The sequence below is a fragment of the Procambarus clarkii genome, chromosome 23 (assembly GCF_040958095.1).
Source record: "Procambarus clarkii isolate CNS0578487 chromosome 23, FALCON_Pclarkii_2.0, whole genome shotgun sequence".
NCBI classification, from domain to species: Eukaryota; Metazoa; Arthropoda; class Malacostraca; order Decapoda; family Cambaridae; genus Procambarus; species Procambarus clarkii.
Genome location: NC_091172.1, coordinates 35511631 through 35530359, shown reverse-complemented (window position 1 = coordinate 35530359; position 18729 = coordinate 35511631). Strand labels below are relative to the sequence as shown.

At 42.9% G+C, this 18729-nt stretch overlaps 1 protein-coding gene across 3 annotated transcripts in view; it reads left to right on the top strand.

Annotated features, from left to right (window-relative positions):
• LOC123763913 (uncharacterized) overlaps positions 1-18729 on the top strand; it is a 144361-nt gene that overhangs the window by 39033 nt on the left and 86599 nt on the right. For all 3 annotated transcript variants that reach the window (XM_069330176.1, XM_069330178.1, XM_069330175.1), the window contains exon 3: positions 5035-5121. In XM_069330176.1, coding sequence (XP_069186277.1) covers positions 5035-5121 — 87 coding nt within the window. The remainder of the gene's footprint in view (positions 1-5034; positions 5122-18729) is intronic.

Genomic DNA, 18729 nt, shown 5'->3' with positions numbered 1-18729 from the left:
GGGGCCGCAAGGTATTCCCATCCCCAATCTAATACCTTTCCTCTTATCCCTAATTACCTCTCCATCTTGGTGGTGGGTGGTGGTGGTGGATGATGATGGTGGTGGTGGGTGGTGGTGGTGGTGGTGGGTGGTGGTTGGGGTGTTGGTGGCTGGGGTGATGGTGATGGTGGGTGATGGTGGTGGTGGGTGGTGGTGGTGATGGGTGGTGGTGGTGGGTGATGGTGGTGGTGGTGGGTGGTGGTAGGGGGTGGTGGTGGGTGGTGATGGTAGTAGGTGGTGGTTGTGATGGTGGTGGTGGGTGGTGATGGTAGTAGGTGGTGGTGGTGATGGTGGTAGGTGGTGATGGTGGTGATTTCCAATTTCCAGATTAGTTTCTATCATTAATCCTACCAAACCAGACCTAGCCTAACCTATCCTTACACAACATTAGGTAATTTCATCCAAATTACCACAATTTGTATCAATTCCACCAAATTTATCCTAATTATATCAAACGAAAACTCCACGAAATTCTACTAAATGTGGCTATACACATCACAGCCAGAGCACAAGTCAACTGTTAGAGCTCTCAACGTATACTTCCAGCCTCCATTCCACCCTGGATTATAACTAATTTTGTTAATATATTAGTATTAGAAGTTGTTACTAGGTATTTTCCTCATATTACCACAAGTCAACCACCTCGGGCCTAACCTATGATACGACATATACTCACAAAAGTGATGTTTTTGGATGTGAAGCTAACTGCTCCGTGCCTAACCTGCAGAGGTCTTGCAGCTTCGTTGAATATTGTATCTAAATTCCTAGAAAAGAGAAGTTTTGGATATGAACCTAACCGCACTGTGCCTAACCTGCTTGGATCTGTGTTGAAAATTGTATCAATATTCATAAAAATGTGATGTTTTTGGAAATGAACCTAACTACCCCTCGCCTATTAAACTTGGATTTATATTCAATATTGTAGTTATATTGTTGGGTAAGTGTTTTGTTTTTACACATCAACTCAGCCATCCTGGACCTACCCTCCCCTTATCTAACTTCAACTTTATTATATTTATGGGAGGAAAGTGTTGTTTATGCATCAACCCAACCGCCCCGGACCTTACCTCCGATACATGGTTCAATATTGCATCATATTCTTAGCAATGTTTTTTTTTTCAATATAACCATCCCCAACCTAACCTCTATTACCTGGGGGTTAATGGTAGATGTCTTAATAATGGGAGTTTTCTCTACATCGGTTAAACTTAACCATCCTTAACCTAACCTTATATACCTGGATCAGACCTCCATTTTATAACATATTTGTCAGAAAGGGTTAAGTGACTTAGTCAAAATATACAACTACCATAACCCAATTTTCCTTAACCTATCCCATAACTAGGGGTTTTAGACCACCACCACCACCACTACCTACCCCATCACTACCTACCCCCACTACCCCCACTACCACCACCACCCACAACTACCACCACCACCACCACCCACAACTACCCCCACCACCCACAACTACCACCAACACCACAACCACCACCACCACCACCGCCCACCACCACCACCTACCACCACCACCACCACTACCAACCACCACCACCAACAACTACCACCACCCACAACTACCACCACCACCCACCACCACCACCACCCACAACTACCACCACTGCCACTACCACCACCCACCACCACCATCACCCACCACCACCACCCACAACTACCACTACCATCACCCACCACTACCATCCATCACCACCACCACCTCTATCCACCACCACCACCACCATCCACAACCACCACCCACCACCAACACACACCACCATCACCCATCTTTTGATGTGGGCTCCGGCAGGCTGGCTCCTGTGATATCTTGTGTTGTGGGCTCCGACAGGCTGGCTCCTGTGATATCAACAGCCACAATTCTTCTCAGTACGTTTCATGGAGGATTTCTTCTCACATTTGTGACCTTGTGTCTGGCCTCCTGCTCCCTCCTCACATTACCTTACATTTACTTGAGTTAAACACTATTGTTCCTGACTATACAGCACACCATCACACCTGACTGTACACCATCACACCTGACTATACACCAAGCAAGGTTAAACTGCCTGCGAAAGCATTGCCACAATCAAAGGAAAAAAACAGTGTTGCCACAATATTTTGGACAGAGATGGAGCGGGACTGAGACAACCTCAATGACAATGTATATCGTAGCTTCGATCTGTCATGTAGAAAAATGAACATTGTACCTCCAAGAAGAAGTGGTGGTAGCGATGTAACAGCGGCCGGACACAGTGATGTGTTTACGCAAGTGGTGCTGGAAGTGTGGCATCGTGGAGGATGTGACGTCACCAAGCAGGCAGCCATTGCACAAATCAGCTGATAATATTTTTGTCGCCGAAAGCAAACTTGCGCTGCCGGTAGACCTTATTTAATTATATTATTTAGTATATATTGCTTTCATATATGAGAATATTGTATATTTCGGTCGTTATCACCATCATGGCCGCCCTCAGCCACCACGGGAAGGGTGAGGGGTGGCGGGGGTCCCATCCCTCTACATCATGACCAGCATCATTACCCTGGAACATCTCAAACATCTCCATCCTGCGCCACCATCATCCATCATCCTCCACCTGTGCTGCCCCCTCTGGCCCTCTGGCCTGCAGGTCAAGGCTGGCTGTATCATACATTAGCATAACGTTCATGTTTAGGAGACAAGCACACACGCTCGCTGCGATTTGTACGTGCCATACATGCTAGGCCGGAGGAACACGCGCGCGCGCGCACACACATACAATCATTCAGAATCTTGTACACCACATATGTAAGACCAATCCTGGAGTATGCGGCCCCAGCATGGAGCCGTACCTTGTCAAGCACAAGACGAAGCTGGAAAAAGTCCAAAGGTATGCTACTAGACTAGTTCCAGAACTAAGAGGCATGAGTTACGAGGAAAGGCTGCGGGAAATGCACCTTACGACACTGGAAGACAGAAGAGTAAGGGGAGACATGATCTCTACCTACAAAATCCTCAGGGGAATCGATCGGGTAGACAAGGATAAACTATTCAACACTGGTGGTACGCGAACAAGGGGACACAGGTGGAAACTGAGTACCCACATGAGCCACAGGGACGTTAGAAATAACTTTTTCAGTGTCAGAGTAGTTAACGGGTGGAATGCATTAGGCAGTGATGTGGTGGAGGCTGACTCCATACACAGTTTTAAATGTAGATATGATAGAGCCCAGTAGGCTCAGGAACCTGTACACCAGTTGATTGACAGTTGAGAGGCGGGACCAAAGAGCCAAAGCTCAACCCCCGCAAGCACAAATAGGTGAGTACATATAGGTGAGTACACACACACACACACACACATGAAGGGTATAGCAGGTAATTTGAAGTGAAAAACATCAGAAGTGCAGGTGTGGTGACTACATTTCTCCAAAGTACCTGGATGCGAGAAATAAGAGGGCTGAACAGAGCAGTGAGGGCAGAGTGCCCAGACTAACCCCAACACACTACGGAAGGTCACACATTACTACACAAATGTTAATAGTGAAGTGAAGAAGCAGTTTGAAACTAAACAACTAACACGGGGGCTAAGAACTAAGATCCATCAAGGTTACTCTACAGATCTGTAAGACGAAAATCATTAGAAAAGGATCAATATATTTGATTCAAAAGATGTAAACACTTTACAGAGAGCGGGAGGGAGGTGAGCCCTGACCAGCCTGGAGACTCCTCGAGGTCTTCAGGGTCCAGCCTCAGCGGGGCTCACAAGGGCGGTAACCATTATGGGAGATGCGTCGTACGTAAACACCTGCCACACATACACGGTGGACGTGACACATATACACGGAGTCTGGCTGACACGAAGCCTTCATAACATGTGGTGAAGAACATCACCATATGCACTAACTTTATGTCTAAAGAACACTGTGTTATTAGTCCAGTCATGTTTTTGGTGGACCTGAAATGGTTAGGTGCACCTGGAGACAGTTAGACCAGGTGCCAGGTATTGTAACCGATTAGGTCACGGACCAGGTACTGGAACCGGGTAGGCCAGAGAGACCAGGTACTGGAACCGGGTAGGCCAGAGAGACCAGGTACTGGAACCGGGTAGGCCAGAGAGACCAGGTACTGGAACCGGGTAGGCCAGAGAGACCAAGTACTGGAACCGGGTAGGCCAGAGAGACCAGGTACTGGAACCGGGTAGGCCAGAGAGACCAAGTACTGGAACCGGGTAGGCCAGAGAGACCAGGTACTGGAACCGGGTAGGCCAGAGAGACCAGGTACTGGAACCGGGTAGGCCAGAGAGACCAGGTACTGGAACCGGGTAGGCCAGAGAGACCAGGTACTGGAACCGGGTAGGCCAGAGAGACCAGGTACTGGAACCGGGTAGGCCAGAGAGACCAGGTACTGGAACCGGGTAGGCCAGAGAGACCAGGTACTGGAACCGGGTAGGCCAGAGAGACCAGGTACTGGAACCGGGTAGGCCAGAGAGACCAGGTACTGGAACCGGGTAGGCCAGAGAGACCAGGTACTGGAACCGGGTAGGCCAGAGAGACCAGGTACTGGAACCGGGTAGGCCAGAGAGACCAGGTACTGGAACCGGGTAGGCCAGAGAGACCAGGTACTGGAACCGGGTAGGCCAGAGAGACCAGGTACTGGAACCGGGTAGGCCAGAGAGACCAGGTACTGGAACCGGGTAGGCCAGAGAGACCAGGTACTGGAACCGGGTAGGCCAGAGAGACCAGGTACTGGAACCGGGTAGGCCAGAGAGACCAGGTACTGGAACCGGGTAGGCCAGAGAGACCAGGTACTGGAATTGGTTAAGCGAAGGGCTAGGTAGTTAAATCGGTTAGTATATTAATTCCCAAGCATGTATGCATATAGGCGTGTGACATTGTGTTTATTGTGCTTCTGTTGTGAGAGAAGGATGGCTTCATTGTATTTACATAAGATAACCCTGACAAACATGTGAATGTGTCCGGTAGACTAACGGTTCTTTCTTGTCTTGTGTCCACCCCACCCAGCCAGCCAGCGTACAGGAGAGGGACAGGACCGGCAAGACTGCCCTCCACTACTGCGCTGAGAACCCTACACTCTCCTGCATAGACCAGGTGAGTCCTGTGGTCCTCGTGGGCTCTGTGGAGGCCTCCTGCAGGTGAGTAGTGTGGTGTACAGGTCAACAGTACCGTCCCACAGGTGAGCACAGGGTCCAGCCCTGAGATAAGCACTATGACCTACATATGGCTACATACCTTTCCTTGATTTGTTGGGTCAATGCCCCACCCCCTCTCCCGCATCGGCGGTCGTTGGCTAGGCTTTCTGGTTGCCAATTTCATCAGCCCATTATTTTTTTTGGAATACATTATTGCCAATACAAAGATAACCCTCTGAACAAATATATCCTAGACAATGCACAAAAAAATGTCAAATTTGAAAATAAATTTTAACAGACAGGTCTTCACTATAGATAATTAGGATAAAACTCACTAGTGCATATGTGGAATATATGTAAGGAATTTACACCAACTCTTTCACACTCTCCTAAGTGTTTTGTCAAGGTCTGAGTGTATGGGTAGGACGAGACTTACATCTCTACGTCTAATGAGGCTGCTATCCTGGGTCCAGTCCTCTTATCCTTCTTGACCTCCTGACCAGGTCAACACTAGTCCCGACTACTGCTGTACCTGCGGTAATGTCTTCTATGGAATTATGGTCAGGTGTCCTTTCCGGAATCCTGCTATTCTGGGAGTTATTAATACAGGTGTTCATCTGGATGCTATCCATCGTAATCCTCTCCATGCCCCAAGGAACGCAGCAAATGGGACTACTTACATTCATCCATCTATTGAGATCCAATTTTATTTCACTCAGAATCATTTTCCTAGTAAAGCTATCCTCCGAAGTAAAGCTTTTGTTATCAACGAAAGTATTCAGAGTATTTATTAAAACCCCTTCCACTGCCTTTCTAGTTCTAATATTATTACTTTTATAGATTATTTCACATTTCTCTAAATCAATATTGTGATCTTTTCCCCAACTATGGTTAGCTACATCACTGTTACCAGCCATAATTCTACATGCTTTCTTGTGTTCTCCAAATCTGATCTCCAGTTTTCGCCCTGTTCCCCCCACACACAGTCCTCACTACTGTCTCTGCACAGTAAAATGTAACCCTCTCCCGGAGTACTATCCTCTCCTACTCTATTCTTACTAACCCTTTCCAGAGTTGTATTTGGGTAATTGAAAAAGATTTTGTTTAGTATCCGCTACGTTACGGGTCAGTTTACTTAAAAGACGGTTATAAGGCAATTTCCAACCCTGGTAATAGTGATAATGGAGTGATAATAAATAATGATCACTGCAGTAGCCCTGTGTGTGAGTTATGAACAATAGAGGAAACCTATTGATTCATGGTAGAGGCGGTCCTGTGTACAGTAATACATCACTCAGCTGTCACAATAGCATATAATAAAAATATTTAATAATTAGTTTTAACAAAAAAAAAAAGTTAAAAAATGAATTGATTTTTTTTTCATTTTTTCTTATTTGTTTATCGGACGATTTGCATGAAACTTATACACCTGACTGCACGTAAGCCTATCTGTGAGGGGGCCAGGAAATTGGTTGATGTCAACCTCAGCCACAGATGGCAGCACTCTAGACTTTATTTTTTACTTATTTATTTTCAAGTAATATAAACGTTCCTATAACTCTTTCATTTTTTATTCAATTAACATGAAGCTTACACTTATATGTAGAGTTTATGTCTCTACAAATCTGTAAGAAGCATTTTTTCCTAAGTTCATTTATTGATTTTATAATAGTAATAAACCATGATATATTTGCATAATTTTTTATGGAACTTTGACTATTTGAATTAGTAAAACTAAACATATTTAAAAAAAATCCGCTATACAGATCCTTTTATTATATGCTAATGTGATAGAAAAGTGTCATAGAAAGGATTTCATTTGAAACTTGTGGTTGTAATTTCGAGTTGAAAATGTGTAAAATTCGTTGAAAAAAAAATCTTCCTTCCTATTTATGCTATGATGCTGAGACTTGGACCAGACGAAGCCCTTTTCATATACAACTCGCCAAAAAAGTTTGATTGAAATGGAACAAATTGGCATATTTGGCGCTGATGCCCCCCCTTAAGTTGTAACCGTCCTCTTACTGATCCCTTACAGTGAGTCGTTTGTCAAATTAGGTTTGTCAAGGTGATTGTTGACTGCTAATATTGCTACATATAACTTTCTCAGTAATGACTTACCTGCCTTAGCTGCCGTGCTGGTTTAGCTTCCTCAAGTCTCTAAATTTTGCTCATTTGATAGATTTGCTTCCTCAGCTGTCGTGATAATTTAACTTCCTCAGCTCCCTTACTATCATCACCTGCCCAGCCCATCCTCCGAATAGACAGTACGTTTTAATACTAAATGTAATAAGTACATTCCTACTATCGGCATAGTACATAAATACACTTAATCGCCAGCATTTCACTAAAATATTGTGAATATTAGAGTTTACCTGAAAAGCTGTATAGAAAACCACGACCCCAGACGACTTTGTTAGTGTAGGAAGACAAGCATGTAAATAGCATTTATTGCTTCTTAATTATAATTAGTACTTAACCTATAGCTATATTAATATTACAATATTATAAAACTAAAAAACAAAACTATAGTCTTTCAATAAATTATAAAGTAACTTAGGATATTTTCAAATTTTTTATAAAATCTCTAATGATTACAAAAACTGAAAAAGAAATTCTTTATTTAATACTTTGTGTATATATAATTGAACACGAAAACTTAAAAAATACTTTACTTTACAAGTTATAAAACTTTAAAACCTAAAAATTTTGAGTGTATAAACACGAAATTAGGAGAATATATGGGGAGGTTAATGTAAGGGTACAATTAAGTGTATTTATGTACTATGCAGACAGTCAGAAATGTACTTATTATATTTAGTATTAAAACGTACTGTCTATACGGAGGAAGGGTTGCACCTGCCTCACTATCATCATGGAAAGCCTCACCTCCTCTCCCACACCTTGACGACCTCTTTGCACCGAAGCTGTTTATGTCGAGGAAGACTTGGAGCAGGTTGGAGGATGGAACCAGCATCTTGGGTAACCTGAGAAGCGCGCCTTAACCCATATGCGCCATGATATGCTAAAGTTTATAACACGTTATTGACATTTGCGTGTGTAGTCTCTCTACATTGTCTCAACACCTGCAGTGTCTCCGGACTGTTGCTCCTCCTCTCACCACTTGCTAGGAAAATGATTGCTTCTGTTTTGTTCTTGTGTTGGGGATAAAGACTGTCAGCCTCTGGAGGGTCATTAAGGCCGCCTCACTAGTTTACTAACTATCCAGCAGGTATACGTTAGTCCCGGTCAACGTCCAAGACTGCTGTAAACTCTCAAGTGTGTATACAGCGAAGTATATTGTATATTGCGCCTCTCAGAGGGGTTAATATACGTCTGAGAAGTCCAGTAGCAACTTGTAATTTAACAAAAACATTTAAGACTGGCCAATTTTGTGTTCTCTGATTCATTTATTTTCGGTTGTGGCAATTGATCTCTCTCACTAGTGACTCTTGTTTCTCAGCGTCAACTTTCGTTTGATATTTCAGTTTCCTGTTTTTTGTCTTTTTAGTTTTGTTGCCTTCGCCTTCAGTCATTTCTGCTTTTGTTGCTGATGTTCACCAATTTCCACTATCAATTTTCATCCAATTTCCATAGCATTTTTGTATTTCCCATTTTCATTGCCAGTTTGAGTCTTCTAAACTATTAACGTATTTATTTCCATCGCCAACCTTAATAAACCATTTCTCTCACTATTTTTTAACTTCTTTTAATTTATTACAGCCTTTTTATCCAATTTACATCATGTTTATTAATTAACCACTTCCATTGCCAATATTAATATCCAATTTTCAATCCCTATTTTAACTTCGTCAATTTTCTGGGGTGGTTTGACCAGGCAGTTCACCGTACAGCGTTACTGGAGGACACCAGTTCGAGCCCACTTTTTATTGGGCGGTGAAACCGTCAACTACAGGGTAATTAGTGCGAAGCATATTGCCCTTAATTACAGGTGAGAGGGACTTAGCGAGACCTTACGACGCCTTGGTGGGCGACGCGGGAGGAATGTCTTGTAGATGATCACTGAGACTGTGATCTTACGTTATCTTACGGGTGCAAAATGGGGAAATCTTTTAAGAACGGTATCTATATTTGACAAATAGTGTTTTCGAAACTGAAACAATGTGGGGTTTATTATTCTACACATATTTCTAATGACTCTTAGATGTCCACACTCTTTCAGGTAGTTGTCAAGGCGGTATACATCATTCTCACCATAGATTCTGCTATACTCCTCTGCTCAACTGTTGTTTCTATTCCGAATCTCCATGGATATTGTATCCAAGACGAATTCTTGCTATTAATGATTCTCTCCCGTGGCCACCTCCTCTTCTTCCATAATGATTGGGATTGCCAGCTGCAACCACATTGTTTGTACCATCGTACAGATTCACTGATTTGTTCTTCTTTCCTCCTTTCCTCAGTAACCTTGTCACAGCGATATTGCCTGATGATACCTCTAATTTGTAGAGGGGTCTTGGGTATGAAGTATTCAATGTGGTCTCCTTCAGCACCTTCAGCAGCCAGCACATCTGCTCGTTCATTTCCACAGATTCCAACATGGGAGGGGATTCACAGAAATTAGATGATTCTTCCTTGATTGGTTAGTACTCTTACCGCTCTCTTGATCTCAGCGACTATCACAAGATTTTCTGCCTGATTTTTAGTAGGGCTTTGTAGCGTTGCTCTAGAATCAGTGCAGGTAACTGCGCCATTAGTGTTTCGTTCAAGGAATCTTAACGCCATAATAATGGCAGTTAGCTCCGCTTGTGTTGAAGAGGCATAGTTCTCAATACGGGCTTTTCCTTCATTTTTGCGTTGTAAGGCTTTATTCCTAATTACAGTGTATGCTGCACCAGCCCTGCCGTTGACAGGGTTAGATGACCCATCAGTGTAGATTTGATCTAACTCATTTCCGGCTTCTTTATTGATTTCCTCCAGATAACTGTGCCTCATTTCTTGAGCTTTCATGTTAGACTTTTTCGTTGCCATATCATTGACGATGATCTTGCATGAGTCATCCTCCCAGGGAGGTAACCTCTCTACAGGCAGGAGCTCACGGGCTTGCTCAAGCAGGTGAAGCTCTTCGAGGTAGCAGCACCTTAATCTGTGATGCCATTTTTTGCTTCTGCTGTCCCCCCCCCCCCCCCAGAAAGTAGCCCAGAACTTAGTTTTTTCTTGGCAATATCATTGTAAATGGGATCTCTGGCTATCTTAATTGCAAGCTTAGCATTCAGCAAGCTTAGCCGATTGGTCTGAATTCTGCTTTTAACACTGGGGAGGGACAACTCCTCTCGTAGATTAGATGTTTTGGCAGTTCTTGGGACTCCAATAAATAAATAAATAAATAAATAAATAAATAAATAAATAAATAAATAAATAAATAAATGTTTATTTAGGTAAGGTACATACATACAAGAGATTTTACAAAGTTAGTTGGAATAATAGATAGAGCTAGTACATACAATGCCTAAAGCCACTATTATAACGATTATCATGGCTTCATTTTGTATGCTTTCAAGTATTTTCATATCGCTTTGGGAATAAGTGCACAAAACTGGTGCAACATAGTCTACGACGGAGTGGACATAGACTAAGTAAATAATTTTAAGCACAGCAGTAGAGGCTCCAGGTCATTGCTTTCAGTGCCCTGAGTCGACTTTTGCATGTTCCTATGAGTTGGTTGAGCTCCTCTTTCTTCCCCTTGTTAGAGCCGACAGTGACGCCAAGGTACCGATAGTGGTCAACCCATTCAAGTGTTACACCATTAATTTGTAGTTCTTCATTTTCTCTCCGCTTGTGACGGGAGTATGCCTTCGTCTTGTTTGTGGAGAGAGTGAAGCCGAGTTCAACACATTTCCTTCCAAGGAGTTCATTGGACTGTTTAATTTTCCCAAGGTGGGAGCTTGTATTATCATCTGCATATCCCTCTTGTTGTGTTCCTTCCGGAAATTCAATATTTGCAATGGCGTTCATAAATATGTTAAATAGTGTGGGGGCTTAAGACCACTCCTTAGGGGTGCCCGAGGTCCATAATCGTTGTTCTGGAGACTGCTCCATTACAGCAGACCTTGGCTTTCCTCCCAATGAGGTAGTCCTCAACCCATTTCATGAGTCTCCCCTTGACACCCATGCGTGCAAGCTCGTCCAGGATTTCAACCCCTTGTGCTTTGTCGAAGGCTTCTTTAATGTCAACAAATACAGAATACTTAGCTGTGTCATTAGCCAAGTAATTAACAATACAAATTGCTGTGCTCCATCTTTTAACAAATCCATTGACCCCCTCCCCTAACCTGCCTATTTTGTGCAACAGTCGGTTTAGGATGATTCTTCCAAGCATCTTACAAGTGCATGACACGAGACTGATAGGTCTGTAATTACCAGGGTCATTGGGCTTCGGTATGGAAGCCAGGAAATGTACTTATTTACACTTAATATTAAATCGTAGTCAAATATATTGTGAATATTTGAGTTTACCTGAAAAGCTGAATAGAAAACCACGACCTCGCTTAACCGTCTTAGTTTTTGAAGATAAGCATTTTATTGCTTCTTAATTACAATTACTACTTAATGGAAAGCTATATTAATATTACAGTTTTATAAAACAAAACTAAATTATTTCAATAAATTGTAAAGTAACTCAGGATATTTTAAAATTTTGTATAAAATCTCTATTATTTAATAAAATTGAAAAAAAATCTTTATATTTAAAACGTGAGTGTAGCAAACCCAACCTTAAAACTTTGAGTGTCTTTAACAGAAAACTAAGATAATTAAATGGGGAGGTAAATGCAACAGCCCCATAAGTTCAATTATGTACTATGTATGATAGTCAGGATATGAACTTATTACACTTGGTGTTAAAGCGTACTGTCAATTCGGAGGATCGGTTGAGTTGATCTGAAGCCCTATCACTGCTATATGAGAGAGAGAGAGACAGAGACCAGACCAGACCAGTATAGAGTCCAACACGCACACTAACAACAAGAAACACCAGTATTGATCTAGTACTTCACTTGGCCTGACCAAACAAGCCAGGATCATACAATATTCATGGACCACACTGCTCTACACCACAAGTGTCGCAAGTCTGGAGTGCCCGCTCTTGTCCCTGGGAGTGCCGCCCATGTGGCGGGGCGCCGCCAGAACCAAGTTCTTCTGGTACTGGAGCGTTACATCATAATCATGGTGGGGAACAAGGCAACTCTGTCTTCGTGGTTTTCTGGGATTTAAGCCTTGTTTGGATGATATTTTATCTCTGTTTGTTTACATGTTTGCTTTATTCAGTAGGCCTTCATAACCTTGGATTTTATTATCTTTCCTCTTTATATACTGAGGTTTTTTCAGGGATATTCCTGTGCGGGCCCCAAGCCTCTGGCTGGCCCACTGCGCGGGCCCCAAGTCTCTGGCTGGCCCACTGCGCGGGCCCCAAGCCTCTGGCTGGCCCACTGCGCGGGCCCTAAGCCTCTGCGCGGGCCCTAAGCCTCTGCGCGGGCCCTAAGCCTCTGGCTGGCCCACTGGGCGGGCCCTAAGCCTCTGGCTGGCCCACTGCGCGGGTCCTAAGCCTCTGGCTGGCCCACTGCGCGGGCCCTAAGCCTCTGGTTGGCCCACTAAGTGTTGCTTGTTTCTGTTTTACTTGGGCGGAATATGAGTATTTATGACTCGTATGGTCGCTTCAGTAAGATTCAGTTCTCTCACCGCTGGGCACTGAGCTGAGACGAGGCTTCTCTTGATGATGCCATTGACCTCGTTGCGTCTTGCATGCCAGCCCTTTGTGCTTCCGCAATGCAACCCAAGCAGTCCATATTGGTCTGCTTCCACCCTGTTGCAAATACACTTGTATTCAGTGTGAATTGGGGCACCAAGGCGGAGGGCCACTGCTACACGAAGGGATTCTGGATCTAGGCGCGTGCCCATTGCTGACATGGGTACTGCCAGGAGGAAGTCTCCTGCATGGGGGGCACGCACTGCTCTGAGGCGGGCTTTCTCCTTGTCTGATGTTGCGACGCTGAGCATGACATTATGTTTTTTTGTTGGCTCTGTGATGGGTGCTTGGGCTGCAAGAGCATCCCACTGATTTGAACATTTAGTGAAAGCATGATCGTGTATTCCTGCTGAATTACTCAGGAGTTCAGGTAGGATATCTCTTACGAGATCGTGCGATGCATGGGAGGAGGAAAGGAAGGCTGGTAGGACAATCTGGGAGGGTGTGCGGACACCTAAGCATCTTACAGGGAGGGTTGCTTGCTCCCACTGAGAGTCGAGAGAGAAGCAATAAGATAAGCATCTTATTGCTTCGTAATTATAATTATTACTTAACCTATTATAGGTATAGGTTAAATAATAATTGTAATTACGAAGCAATAAGATGCTTATCTTAACATACTAAGAAGGTTAGGTAAGATCGGTGTTTTCTATGAAGCTTTTCAAGGTAAACTAGTATGTTAAGTATGTCACATATGGACGTATTTAATAAGTCAATATTGACTATACGAAAGTGCGAGAACGGGTTGCTACCTCACCCAATACCCAACTCACCCAAAAGCTTTTGTGTCACCTCACCCAAAACGAATATAAAACCAAGATGTATGTTAAATATATCATACATAGTGTATCACGTGTACCATACGTGTAGTGTTAAGTGAAAACAAGTGTTTGAGAATGTAAGAAGCCCCACACAAAACGCTTCTAAGCGTCAGACCAAAAATAAAAAATGAATTTTGGAGAGTTGACATTTCAATTACCCTCAGCAGTGAAGAAAAACATAAGAAATATTGAGAAAATTCGTGTTAGAATAATTAATCTTACCTTTTCGGTCGTATTCAACAAAACACGCACACACACACACACTCACAGGGGCCGAGCGGACAGCACGCTGGACACGTGATCCTGTGATCAGGTGTTGTCAGCAGGTGCTGTCATCAGGTGTTGTCATCAGATGTTGTCATCAGGTGTACCCTGATGGCTCCGTTCACTCTGTCACCACCTTTGTTTCTCTCACTCTTCTCTATCTCCTGCTCTTGCACTCTTCTCTCTCTAATCCTCTTCCACTCGTCTCTTCCCTCTCTCTCCCTCACCTCTTCTTTTCTACCTCTCTTCCTCTCCTACGCTTCTCTCTTATCCCTCACATCCTTTGACTCTCGTTATGTTCCTCCTCACCGCTGTCTCTCCTCCTCCTTCCCTCTCCATCATCTGTTTCCTCTCCTCCTCGGGGTCGTGCTCTCCTTCTCACCTTCGTAGTTACCGACTCATCTTGCACCAATCCCGTCACTCGGTTGTCTTAATTATACAATTGGTTGACAACGTCTCCCAGGACGAGTCAAGAGAGAGAGCGCCGCCTCTCTCTTTCTTCTCTCTCCTGGGAAATAAAACATTCTTCTGGACGATTATATTCTTTAATGTGCACCACAATGGCCTCATTAACCCTTAATCGTCTGGTCCTGTTCACCCAGCGGTAATTGGGGACCTGGGAGTATTTTATTCGTTTGTATCATGTACCCCCCTTCTCCCTCCTTCCTAACGTCGTCAGGTTTAGTTCCCTCAGTCTCTCTTCGTACATCATCCCTCGCAGCTCTGGGACAAGTCTCGTTGTAAACTTCTGCATCTTTTCGAGCTTCCTTATGTGTTTTTTAAGATGGAGGCTCTAGGTTTGGTGTTATGTCCACTCGCACGTCTTTTTTCTCTAGACGTTATTGGGCGGTAGTTTCCCTTCATCGTACATCGGCCTTTCGGTCTCCATGCTCCTGTCCCCATTTTTTTCACCTTGCACGTGTTAGTGTTGAACTCAAGCAGCCACATCTCGGACAATCTTTGCAACCTGTTCAAGTTATCCTGGAGAATCTTACAATCTTCATCTGTCTTAACCCTCATTAGTTTTGCATCATCTGCAAACATTGACATATAAGACTCAACTCCTGCAGTCAAGTTATTTACACAAATGAGGAATAATATGGGTCCCAGCACCGATCCTTGGCGCACCTCGCTTGTTACTCTACGCCTGTCCGAATCCTCGCCCCCACACTGTCACTCTTCAATGTGTACTCTGATGATGCATTTTGGTTCTACAAGGTAGCCATCTCCATCAAAATATTAAATATGTACCCAACTCCGTTAATGATTAATCAACTAATTACTCCATGGAATAACTGGGATCTATCAGTTGATTTTGTAAATGCGCCCAAGAAAGATAGTGTACACTCTACATTATTAACACAGTTAACACTGAAAAGCATCACTGAAAGTACTCAGAGTATGGGTAACGATGTGTATCAGTGCTATGCCGACTGCTCTGTAGAAGAAGGTGGACGATGTACCGGATGTGCATGTAATATATTTAAATAATCTTCTCTCGTACATACAGCAATGAAGCGCGTCAATAACTGGGCAAGTACAACTCAAACCAAACTTGCAGGCATATACCGTGCCACTGAATTTTAACAGAAAAAGGCAGTGGACTTATATACTGTGACTCGCAGAGTGCACTCCTGGCATTGAACTCACATAGTAGTGACACCCAGAAAATAGTCAGTGATATACGAATGAATGTTTTAGCTACTAAAGAAAACAGATTTGAAATTAAATTCCTATGGATACCATCACATGTTGGCATCTCAAGGCATGACACTGTTGATATGCTTGCAAAGACAGCCTGTAGAAAACCAGTGGTAGAAATTGATATGGGTGTTTCATTAGCAGTGACAAAGAGAATACTTAAACAAATATCTAGTGAAGATCTCACCGACCTAACTAATTCACAAAGACCTGGAAGTTGTAGCATTAAATATTATGATAGATATCGTGAGGAGACATTCACATATGGGACTAGTAGAACAAGAACCCGGCAATGTGATGTTATAGTGGCCAGAATACACCTGGGATATAGACGTATCTGGCAGCTTTCTCAAACCCCAAATGTCGAGTACACAATGTGTCAACTTTGTGAAAGTGTCGAATACACCATGTGTCAACTTTGTGAAAGTGTCGAATACACAATGTGTCAACTTTGTGAAAGTGTCGAATACACAATGTGTCAACTTTGTGAAAGTGTCGAATACACCTTGTGTCAACTTTGTGAAAGAGAAAACATACACTCCCTTAAACATTATACTGTACAATGTCCCATATATGACTGACTTTTGCCCTCCTAGGCTGAGGTATGCTGAACTCTGTAACTACTATATGAATACTGGAACACTTGATGATATATTGTACTTGTACCCAAGATTGACTATGAAATACATTAGTTATACAATGTATGTGATGTAACTATAACCCTGGCAATGGACGGTGTCTATTGGCAGGAATCGCCTTCCAAGGAAGGGGAATTAGCCGAAAACGCGTTAAGCATTCTCTATTTTTTTTCAAATGTGGTTTTCCATATATATATATATATATATATATATATATATATATATATATATATATATATATATATATATATATATATATTTTATGAATATAAAAAGAGAAAAAAGAGTACCACCTCTAGCTGGAAGAAGGGGGACCCATAGCCTCGGAGGAAACCACGCATAACGCATTAGAGGGAATGTTTAGATCCCCTCCAATACAGTTTCTGTGTGCTTTTCTCCTACCACCCCCTTCCTTTTTTATTATATATATATATTAGTATATTTTGGTAGCAGTCTTTCCTGTAGACATATATTATTAAATATGACCGAAAAAGTAAGATTAATAATTCTAACACGAATTTTCTCAATATTTCTTATGTTTCTTTTCGCTGTCGATGGTAATTGAAAAATCGATTCTCCAAAATTCATTTTTATTTCTAGTCTGATGCGACACTTGAACGCGTTACGTAAAACTTATTACTTTTTCAAAGACTTTAGTTTACACTCACGCAACTATAACCTGCAAACATTAAACAGAGTTTTACTATGCTATCATTTAAACAGCTTTTATCTTATATACCTGCATTTGGGTGAGGTGATATGTTACAACAGTTTTGGCTGAGGTGAACAGAACTTTCAACACAAGACAGAGCAAACTTTCAACACAAGACAGAACACGGTGCATTGGGTATATATTGGATAAATTAAAGGGAAGAATGGAAGTAACTGCAAAGGGCCTATTGGCCCATATTTCGTGATGCTTCTATATTGGTGCGGAGTCTTGAAGTGGGTAGAATATAGTTGTGCATTAATTGGCTGTTGATTGCTGGTGTTGACTTCTTGATGTGTAGTGCCTCGCAGACGTCGAGCCGCCTGCTATCTCTGTATCTATCGATAATTTCTGTGTTGTTTGTTAAGACTTCTCTGGTGATGGTTTGGTTGTGGGAAGAGATTATATGTTCCTTAATGGAGCCCTGTTTCTTATGCATCGTTAATCGCCTGGAAAGAGATGTTGTTGTCTTGCCTATATACTGAGTTCTTGGAGCTTACAGTCCCCAAGTGGGCATTTGAAGGCATAGACGACGTTGGTCTCTTTTAAAGCGTTCTGCTTTGTGTCTGGAAAGTTTCTCATGAGTAGGTTGGCCGTTTTTTTGGTTTTATAGAAAATCGTCAATTATATCTTCTGATTTTTGTCTGTTGGGATAACGTTCCTATTATCAATATCTTTCAGGACCCTTTCCTCCGTTTTATGAGCTGTGGAAAAGAAGTTCCTGTAAAATAGTCTAATAGGGGGTATAGGTGTTGTGTTAGTTGTCTCTTCAGAGGTTGCATGGCTTTTCACTTTCCTTCTTATGATGTCTTCGACGAAACCATTGGAGAAGCTGTTGTTGACTAGGACCTGCCTTACCCTAGAGAGTTCTTCATCGACTTGCTTCCATCCTGAGCTGTGGCTGAGAGCATGGTCGACATAAGCGTTAACAACACTCCTCTTGTACCTGTCAGGGCAGTCACTGTTGGCATTTAGGCACATTCCTATGTTTGTTTCCTAAACAAAAGGAAACTACAAAACTTTCCCTACAGACAAAAATCAGAAGATACAATTGACGATTTACTATAAAACCAAATTAATATTCAGTGATGAGTGAAGTTATGAGGTGGCTGGTGATGAGTGAAGTTATGAGGCGGCTGGTGATGAGTGAAGTTATGAGGCGGCTGGTGATGAGTGAAGTGATGAGGTGGCTGGTGATGAGTGAAGTTATGAGGTGGCTGGTGATGAGTGAAGTGATGAGGTGGCTGGTGATGAGTGAAGTTATGAGGTGGCTGGTGATGAGTGAAGTATTGAGACGGCTGGTGATGAGTGAAGTTATGAGGTGGCTGGTGATGAGTGAAGTGATGAGGTGGCTGGTGATGAGTGAAGTTATGAGGTGGCTGGTGATGAGTGAAGTGATGAGGTGGCTGGTGATGAGTGAAGTTATGAGGTGGCTGGTGATGAGTGAAGTATTGAGACGGCTGGTGATGAGTGAAGTTATGAGGTGGCTGGTGATGAGTGAAGTGATGAGGTGGCTGGTGATGAGTGAAGTTATGAGGTGGCTGGTGATGAGTGAAGTTATGAGGTGGCTGGTGATGAGTGAAGTATTGAGACGGCTGGTGATGAGTGAAGTTATGAGGTGGCTGGTGATGAGTGAAGTTATGAGGTGGCTGGTGATGAGTGAAGTTAT